At 40.0% G+C, this 10,277-nt stretch overlaps 1 protein-coding gene across 1 annotated transcript in view; it reads right to left on the minus strand.

Annotated features, from left to right (window-relative positions):
* Positions 1-1,156: 1,156 nt before the first annotated feature.
* Positions 1,157-10,277, minus strand: part of LOC109470430 (protein HIRA-like) — a 48,794-nt gene continuing 39,673 nt past the window's right edge. Inside the window, exons 20-27 of the mRNA XM_019769382.1 lie at positions 9,130-9,291; positions 8,691-8,749; positions 7,560-7,662; positions 6,466-6,591; positions 5,028-5,109; positions 2,845-2,926; positions 2,408-2,508; positions 1,157-1,894 (exon numbers count right to left, since the gene is read on the minus strand). Coding sequence (XP_019624941.1) covers positions 1,763-1,894; positions 2,408-2,508; positions 2,845-2,926; positions 5,028-5,109; positions 6,466-6,591; positions 7,560-7,662; positions 8,691-8,749; positions 9,130-9,291 — 847 coding nt within the window. The 3' untranslated portion in view covers positions 1,157-1,762. The remainder of the gene's footprint in view (positions 1,895-2,407; positions 2,509-2,844; positions 2,927-5,027; positions 5,110-6,465; positions 6,592-7,559; positions 7,663-8,690; positions 8,750-9,129; positions 9,292-10,277) is intronic.

Consider the following 10,277-nt stretch of genomic DNA (forward strand, 5'->3'; position numbering starts at 1 on the left):
CCATGAAGTCAACACAAAAGGCTGGGTTAAAATTTAAACATTGAATTTTGAACTTTTAATCAAACCACTGCAATGATAGATGGGAAAACTGTAACAACTAGGAAGAAAAGGACTTTCCTCAACTGTTGGGGGGCAAAACATGAGCATTTTTCAGTTGATTCAGGACCAGAATCAAATTTTTTTTTTTTGCAAATCAGAAAAAAACGAAGAGGCGAATCCGAGAACCAGCAAATTAAATTGGTGTGGCCTTATAAAGACATGCACGTAGTGAAATTTACAGGCTGGGTGGAGGAGGTGTGGGGCAATATACCAAATACACATATAGGAGGAATCAGCCGTTCTTCCCCAGCAATATAGATTTTATGATGACATAACTTACTTACTTTACTTTGGTCGAGTTCCCGCTAGAACCAAACTGAAAACCATCCTCCACTTCACTCTATCCTCCACCAGAGACTGGATTTTATGTCTGGTCTGAAGTTGTTACTCCTTTGACTTTTTTTAACCTTTTGTGGGTTCCAAAAGGACGGATAATTTCTTTTCTCTCTGTGACCTGTTTGAATGTGGTCTTTGGCCAAAGACAGCTGTGCTCTCTGCCCATGGTGTGGGGAGAAGACTGATGACCAGTAATTAATCATGCCAGGCATCTGGATGGGTGGCACGTGGGTACCCCGTGTAAGTTACCTGCTTGATCCAAAAACCACATGGCCGAAGGTTTCCTCCAAACCAATTCCCTGGGGAACGCATTCGTGCAATTTTTGAAATTCTTTCAAAGCGATCGTAGTACTTACACAAATGCCTCCGCCCCAAAGGCGTCGCCAAAAATGTAAGCCTTTTCAAGTAGTTAGCACATTGCCAGATAGGCTGACACACACACACACAGACACACACACATACATATAGTACACAGACACACACACATACACAGACACACACACACACACACAGACACACACACATACATATAGCACACAGACACACACACACACAGACACACACACACACATACATATACACAGACACACAGACATACACAAAGACACACACCACTGCTAGAAGAAATCATTATGGTAAAAGTAACTGCAAAATATTCACCATTCAATAATGGGTACAGCACACACCAATTAATGCCAGTTACATGTAGCTTCCTATCACCTGTTGCAGTCCTCGTCTACTATTTATTCAGTGAGTATGAGAATGCAGACTGTCATCTTTGTCAGTGAAGCTTAGGACTGTCCAGACTTAAAACACACCTTTGAGGTAGTGAGAGACATACCTCATGTGAAAATGTCTGTTATTGTTTCTATAAAAACTTACAGTGGATTCTTTCAATTCCATCATGTGACTTTATTTTCATTGTTAGTCATACTTTAGTAAGCACAATTTAAGCTCCCCTCATTTGAACATTACATTTTCACAGTCCTAGAATTAGTTGTACTACAGGTACATTGTATATCCACAGGGGTTTTTCTGGAAAAATTTAGCACGAGGGAGCAGATGGCAAGCATTGCAAGGAACGAAGCGACCAAGGGGAGACTTTTAATAAGAGTAACACAGTTTGTAATGCTAGAATAGTGTTGTATTGCTGGAAAAAGATCTTTTTGAGAAAGACTAAATGGTGTTTTAAAGTAGCCACTTAGGGTTCAATCTGAAAATTGATATGAAGGAGCTGGTTGGTTACATGAGGGAGCAGTTCCCTTATTCCCCTATTTAGAAAAACCCCTGTATCTAAGTTCTATCCAAGTGTTGTAGACTGTCTGGTTCAGGGTGATGTTGAGGGTTGTTTGTGCAGCATGTCCAGCTGGTCCTGGTACTCTGTGTACAGGCGCTGCAGCCGCAGGTTACTGCCCACCTCCTGCAGGACTTCACTCAACACCGCTCGCTTACTCACACCCTGCACCGGACAGACAAGCCACCGGTCAAACATGGTTCAACACCGTCTCATGTCTAGAACTAACTTTATTATGCATTATGTCACACAGACCTATTTTCATTGGGTTAAAAATGTGTAACAGTTAATATTATGTAAACTGAGGGATTGAGACTAAAAAAAACAACCTTTGTGCACATGAAGTTTTAAAGAATGAGGACAGATTCATGATTTTTGTCGCAGCTGTTTCCATCTTGTCCTCTTACCAAAACTGCCACACTTCTTTATTGCATGTTTACTGCTGTTCAGTTATCTGATGTGAGCAGCCATGGCAGTGAAGTAAAGGTTCTTCTTTTACATTGTCAAACTTTTGTCTGTAATGCTGAGGCAGCGAGACAGCTAAACCCTCATACATGTATATATCCCTCCACTTCACAGAACAAGAAAGCAGTACATAATATGCCACATGTATACTATAATGGCCACATTTGCAAGCAAATACAAATTAATATCTCTCCCTAGCTAGTAAGTCCTTACCAGGACGTCTGGCTCCCACAGACAGGCCTTGGACAGCTGGCCCTGGGCCGTGACAGGACCCAGCAGTTCATCACAGATTTCTCTCAACTGGGCCTCCAACCCTGCACAGGCATACAGTGTACATGTGTACAATCATGTACGTGCAGCACAGTCACATCATTCAGTGGAACATTTAACTATATCTAGCAAAATTGCACTTTACTGTAGGTCATACTTCACATCGGGGCATCCAGACCAAATTGTATATAATTTTGGTTCTAACATGAGACTGTTAAAGCGATCCAATGACCTGAAATTTGCTATGAGGAGCGACGTACATACATAGAATCACATGAAGTGAATCCAGTTGGCAGAAAGGCTGCCAAACAGGTCCCTACATGTACAAATGTACATGTTGTAAGTCTCTGCCATGATGAACAAGACAAGTTCATACACACCTTCTTGTACCAGATATCTGACCAAAGTCAGGAGCCAGAACTTATGCTCTGCACTGGACCTCAGCATGAGGGCTGCAGACACCTGCAACATTACACAGTGTTACAAGGCAATACCTCACTTACATAATGTATGTACAGGCTGTATGTTACTTTTACAGATAATGAATGAATGAATTTATAGCAACCTCTATTGCACATCTTTGCCATGCAGGGCTAAGTACAAGTCACAACAAAACATGATGAACAGTTAAGGTTCCGTGCGCAGTAAATTGCCGGAAACGTGACTTTGTTTCGTATGTTTATATCCCTGATATGATATCTGTGTACATATCTTTGTATTTTCTGAAAAGCCTGTTAGTTGTAGCCTTTATAGGTGGCGTAATGTTGGTGGTCCAGCGAAGACTTCCTGGTATTAGTCCGCGCGGATGGTTACATTGTATGTGGCCTTTTCGCCTGACCGCCGGGATGGTGCGTTCTATATGCGTTGTGGGTGTGTTTGGGTCATCAAAGATAGCGGTAAACGTACTGCATTGATTCTAATTTAATCTAAATTCCGAAAACATTACATTTTTTGTAGGTACTGAGCTTCTTTGAGTACTAAGCCGTTACCCTGGGAAAATTCGTTTTTTCCATGCAGCCATGGTTAAAAATGATGAAAAAAAGGTCAATTTACGTAAAAAGTGTACTTTAATGTGCAAGTTATTTACCCCTAAATAAATTGGGGGCACAATAAATCAATCAAGTGTATAGATAAGCGGCACGGCACCCCTTTCAACCGAAAGAGTGAAAAATACTGACCTGCGTTTATTACAGAAATGACATCCCGTCGGGCCAGGGGTGTCAAATTGCTACGAATACGGAAGGAAACTCCGGTCCGAGACCTTAAAAGATGACCTCAAACCTTCGCCAAAGGATGTCAACCTTTCAGAGTGTAAATGTTTCTCATTGATTATGCAAATAAGATCCTCATTAGCATTAAGCAGATCAATTCACCATGTTCTCCACACATTGACAACAAAGAAGGCCATTCTTAGACTAGCATTTCCTCACAAATTATGCAAATGAGGTCCTAATTTGAATGAATTATGTTTAATGATGTTCTTGAGTTATCCTCTTTTAAATACTTCAATGTTCATGTTTGAACATTTTGAAACACTTTTTGAGACGCAACAGAACAGTAGCCAACCTCGCTGAACACCAGCCAACCACAGCTGACCTTGCTCAGACCTACTCCCAGCCATGGCAGTGTTCATATCTGCCACTAAAAAAAATCACAACCATGGGTGGTTCAGAACATGAGATTGTTAATTTGTTTGTTTATTTATTTAACCAGGAATTACATGTCGCCTATTGGCGGTTTTCAAAGATTCCTGGGGGGATAACCCCAACAAAACTACATGACATTAAAATTATAACAAAAGATTAAAGATGAACTAACGAAGGTCAACTAAAAATAGATAAACTTATCGTGAACAAGACGAAATCGTAACTAACTCATCAACAATCAAATGAAATAAGGTAACATAGATTGAAGTAATTATAATCGTTCAGATATCAAATCATAATGGTATATAGTCAAAAGGTATGTCAACAAGGTATATCAAAACTGCCACTGCAGTATCATATGGAAAGCTACCGTAACGGTAGTACCAAGGGTCACACCAAATATGCAACTAATCCATCCACCTGTTCTTGAGTTATGTTGTTGACAGACATACACTGCTGAAAATATAACCTTCATTTTGATAACCTTCATAACCTTGATTTTTCATGGACTTGATTTTTTGGAAGAATCGAAGATGAGAAACATTTTGTAGCAGAATGTAAACTATACAAGAAAGAGAGATCAGATCTTTACAATCTGATACAATCTATGTTCCCCTTCTTCATACATCTAAGCTGTACAGATTCATATTTATAATGAGCTTAGACAAACCTTCTATAATTAAAACATACCTGTTCTTACCTTTTTACCATTACTAAGAAACGAGAAGAAACCGAATTTACTTAATTACTTAATGATAGCTACTTAACAATGTATATTTATGTAACGTTAGCTGTATTCCATCCTTGTGTTGTGACCTGTACTTAACCCAGTGGGTATGTGTGTACAATAAAGGTCTTCAGTCATTCATTATCTGAGGTTATATTATCGCATGCAGCACCTGGACTGCAATACCTACCTGGTCCTCTAGATGGCCCAGTGTAACTGCCTGTTGTAAATTATGATTGGCCCGGAACAGTCTGCCTGCCTGCCGACCTGACCTGTGAATGGTGGCAGATGATTCAAAAGTTTAGGCTGTTCATCATGAAGACTTTGTCATTTATACAGTGACACTTTAACATTTATGACAGTGATAATGGCTGATATTGAAAACCCATGTCTGCTATTTCCTGTTGTAGAGTGAATGGTGTTTGTACATACATGTATTTGTATATACATGCATGTACTGTCTGTGTGCTTGTCTAGTTTTTTTTAACCAATTGTAAAAATCAAATACATAATTCAGGGATGCATCAGCATTTCCTGCTTTTTATTTGTACGATTTTGTTTGATTGAGTAAATTGAATCTGTAACTCTCTGCATGTCTTTGCTCAAAAGAACAAGGCTGATTTACTGACCTGTAACATTTCTAGTCTCATACAAATAATTCCAGTATTTGGTACTGCTGTATTGTGTACAAATATAGGGACATTGCGGACACAGACACACACACACCCAATATTTAACTCCTTTGTTGGTGAAGTAACAACACAGTGCTAGACAGAAAATGCTTTACGGTGCACACACCAATTCTTCCGCGACAGGGGTCCACTGTAGTGCCCGGAAAAAAAGTGACGAAGGGGTTCCGATGGTTCATGTTTGAGTTTACATTTCTCATAATCTGCTGCAAAATGGGATTAACTACTAACATGGCTGGAAAGTGTAAGAAGTGGCGTGTTTTGGGTGAAAATTGATTTCGGGGCCGAGGCTTACTTCCGGGTGTCCTTCCGCCCTGAGCGCGGTGCTTCGGTTTGACCTAGATATGCCTTGTATGCGTTCTGGGGGTGCTGTAGCTATGCCTCGCGCGACGGGCCATTGTGATAATCTCAGTGTTAGGATTTTCTTTATACTTTTCTTAATAATACATAAGGGTTTTCTCTTTCTGACCATATACGTCATATCGGTGGCTAAAATCTGGGTGATGGGTTTAATTCCACGTGAAAATGACCAATTTTTGGCATCATTTTTCATCGAAAAATTCTTTTTCCCCCAAAAATTTACTAAAATGTGAGAGGTGAAAGAATATTCTTTTGTTCTCGTAGCTAGAGGGATATCCTTCATTTGCAAACAGAGTGTTTTGGCTTAAGAGGTATTTCCTGAAAGAGACGGTCGCTAGAGTTGAGGGTATGCAGAATCGAATTGAGACCCAAAATAAACTGGGGTGTGCCCCCTTAAAATAGAGGGTTGCAATAAGCCAGATCCAACATGTGCTGCATTATACAATACTGACTGTTACCATGATAATCACATTTGGTATCAATCAAATAATTTCCAAAATAAGGCATGACACAGAGTCAGCTCCAGTATGACTCTGGTCTGTACTTGATATTCTAACCATAGTAAGTGGACAAACTGACCTCTGGTCATGACCTTGTAATGATGCCAGGGGACCTTTGACCTGAGAAGAGGAGTTTAAGGAAGACATGACGGTCTGGTGGTCTGAGCACTGCTGCAGGGAGTTGTTGACATCTGACAGAGTGGACCTGTGGAGATATATAGAATACAACACGGTGTATTCCGTATCCCCCGAGGTACCAGCCCGGCCACGCGTCGGATCGCCTGACGGCCGAAGGCCGGAGGGAGATCCGATCCGCGGGAGGGCTGGGACCAAGGGTGATGCGGATTACACCGTGTTGTATTTTATTTATGTCATACCCACCTAAGAAAACACACCTTTCAATGCGAAATGAGCGAAAATTTGGTGTCCCTAAACCCAAAAACTGCAACAACGTCAATTCCAACGTCCGAATTTTGTTTTCGAAATTCGAAAGTGGCACACGCGGTTAGGGCGAAACGCGTTCGAATTGTTCCATGGAACATTTGGAAGCCTGGGCCGTACGCGTTCAGAACCCCCGGGCCGTACCGCTAGTTATCACACGGGCCGGAACACCCGTATCAAATGTAATCGTGGCCCAGGTATGACATAAAACTGGTTACTGACCAGCTTGCTGGTGTAGCATACATGTGTGCAAGCAGAAATACCCACAGAAAATATACACAATGCCTTGGAAGGAATTCCTAATTTGAACAATATTTTCTGAAGTATTTTATTTTCTACATGCTACAAAGAAAGGTCCCTCTAACTTCCTTCACTTCCACCAATGAGCCAACTTAGTCTGCAGCTGTAAGCTTGGTTTGTGTGCATATGTACATATCCTCTGGGAAGGGCTTTATCTTCCGTGACACCCACCACCACCCACAACCTACTCCATTAGAAGTCCCCAATCCCGGCTGTGCCATCTTCATGAATTCAATTTGGGGGTACATGTGTAAACCATGTAAATTACGCCGGTGGCCTGCCGGGACTTCTATAGAAATCTGGACCAGCTACCACCATAATGTCAATTGCTTTCTTCACACGAGTTGAACATCACTGAAAGGGGACTAATTCTGTTCCAACTACTCGTCCTTCTAACTCCATGATCACACAAGTGGAGATGTGGCTGCTCACCATGTTCCTAGTGCATGACTAAAGGTGTAGACTTTGCCGTTAGAGAGGCTGAAGACAGGCACACCTTGCTCCGTTACACTGGACGTCTTTATCACTACGTCACCTGGAGAACACGTGGTGCAGGCACAGATGTTTGTTTATGGTTTGTTTATTTAATATCTAATATAGGATATACATGTCGCCTATTGGCGGTTTTCAAAAATTCCTAGGGGGATAACCCCAACAAAACTACACGACATTATGATTATAACAAAAGATTAAAGATGAACTAACAAAGGTCAACTATAAAATAGATAAACTTATCGTGAACAAGTCGAAATTGTAACTAACTCATCAACAATCAAATAAAATAACTTTAAAGGTAACATAGAAGTAATTATAATCGTTCAGATATCAAATCATAATGGTAGATAATCAAAAGGTAGTAATCAAAAAGTGGAGTTTGCATATCAATGGAAAGAAATATAAATAATCAAATCAAAGAGACATGGAAAGTCAAATAATACAGAAGTATGACAGAAGTATAAGATGGCTTCAATCATACAGCTGCACAGCTGCTAGTTTTGTCTGACAGTGTAGCTACACATGGAGTGTGTGGAAGAATTGGGGCTGATTACAAAATATTACATCATGATCCACAAGGCCACACCAATTTAATTTCTTGGTTAACGGGTTTGCCCGCTTCATTTTTTTCTGATTTGAAAGAAAAAAATCAGAATCAACTGCAAAATGCCCATATTTCCTAGTTTTTACAGTAAAAACGGTTATTCCCTCTTTCAATGCAGTGGTATCATTAGTTCAAACTTCATTGTTTAAATTTTGAACCAGCCTGGTTCATGGCTCCAATCGTACCATTTTGGGCCATGATAGGATGCCAAGGTCTGTTTTTATTTTTTTCGCCCGCCCGCTCCATTTTTTTTCTAGAAAAATCCGTTAACCAAGAAATTAAATTGGTGTGGCCTAACAAACATATCAAAGTTAGAATATCACAATTAATAACTGGTGTGACTTTTAAAGATGCACAAGTGCTAAGGGGGCATTTGCAGAGGAAGACAAACATGTCCTCTACATTTTTTATAATATTATTATTATCATTATAATATTATTCTAAAAAAAAGGGATTCAACCCACCTGACATTATTGGAAGTAAAGATTCATTTTTTATGACCACCTTTGCAGTTTGAACATTCCTGTAACAAAAAAGAAAGTCCACTTGTCAGATACTGTGAGATTGTACAACAGATACATGATTGTACAGTAGCTCAAACAGATACTGTGAGAATTTGCTACAGATACATGTACTATGAGATTGTACAACATACACACTAGTACATAGTATGTAAGAATGTACAAATTTGATGATTTGGACCCAATGTAAATACCACACTGCCAAACAACATTTTGTAGTTGGTTTGTTATGGAGTAGTTTTTTGCAACTGCAGAATAGCAAAACTCAAATTTCAACACCTTTGATATACGTGTAGAAAACTACATCCCTTCATTTTGCACTCAATCTGCCTAGTCCAAGCACAAATCATACGTATATCTATAGTGAAGATGGACTACTCACCATACAGACAGCTCACCAGCAGTAGTGACAGCCATGACGTGGTAGCCAGTACAGTGTAAGATGGCGGCATGGTGACTCAGCACCAGGGCTGGGAGCAGTCTTCTTCCACTGGTGGACATGACACACAGGGTCCTGTCCTCACATGATACACACACCACCTTCCTGTAACAGTAACACAGCAGTCACACACATCCTGTCCTCACATGATACACACACCACCTTCCTGTAACAGTAACACAGCAGTCACACACATCCTGTCCTCACATGATACACACACCACCTTCCTGTAACAGTAACACAGCAGTCACACATCCTGTCCTCACATGATACACACACCACCTTCCTGTAACAGAAACACATCAGTCACACACATCCTGTCCTCACATGATACACACACCACCTTCCTGTAACAGTAACACAGTCACACACATCCTGTCCTCACATGATACACACACCACCTTCCTGTAACAGTAACACAGCAGTCACACACATCCTGTAGTTACTACAGATATCTAGACTACAAACCCAGAACCAAAGCCCTGACTAGATCATTTCTTTACAGATGCACTAAAGCGTATAACACACTACCTAGTAACTTAATCACAACCGACTGTGCTGTATTCAAAACAAGAATAAGAGATTGGGCTATGACTCAAAGCAAATCCTCACCATTGAGCCTATGGTGGTAACAAGCATAAGCTAAGCCTGATCTCTTATTGTATAGAATGTTTTATTTGATTTTGTATATTATTTTGTCTCTGCTGCTACCTTTCAGTTATTTAAATGGCTGATCAATTTGTTATATTTATCTTTTCTTTGGAATTATGATCAGTTAGACATTATATTCTATTCAGTTATTTAAGTTATTTATACCTTTGTTAATTTTGTTGGCACCTTTGTTGATTACATACAACTCTGAATTATGTTCAGATTATTCTGTGCTTTTTTTTTAGGTCGACCTCTGACCTCTCCTATTGATTTGAATTTACTCTATTGATTTGAAGTTACTTTATTATTTGTAATCATCATTATGTACAAAGTTTTGTTATCTATGTTTTATTTTATTGACCCCAGGAAGAATAGTGCTTTTAAGCACTAATGGGGATCGGAATAAACAAACAAACAAGCTTGTCGTATACGTCGCTAAG

This window comes from Branchiostoma belcheri, unplaced genomic scaffold, assembly GCF_001625305.1.
Source record: "Branchiostoma belcheri isolate BF01 breed outbred unplaced genomic scaffold, Haploidv18h27 scaffold224, whole genome shotgun sequence".
Lineage (NCBI taxonomy): Eukaryota > Metazoa > Chordata > Leptocardii > Amphioxiformes > Branchiostomatidae > Branchiostoma > Branchiostoma belcheri.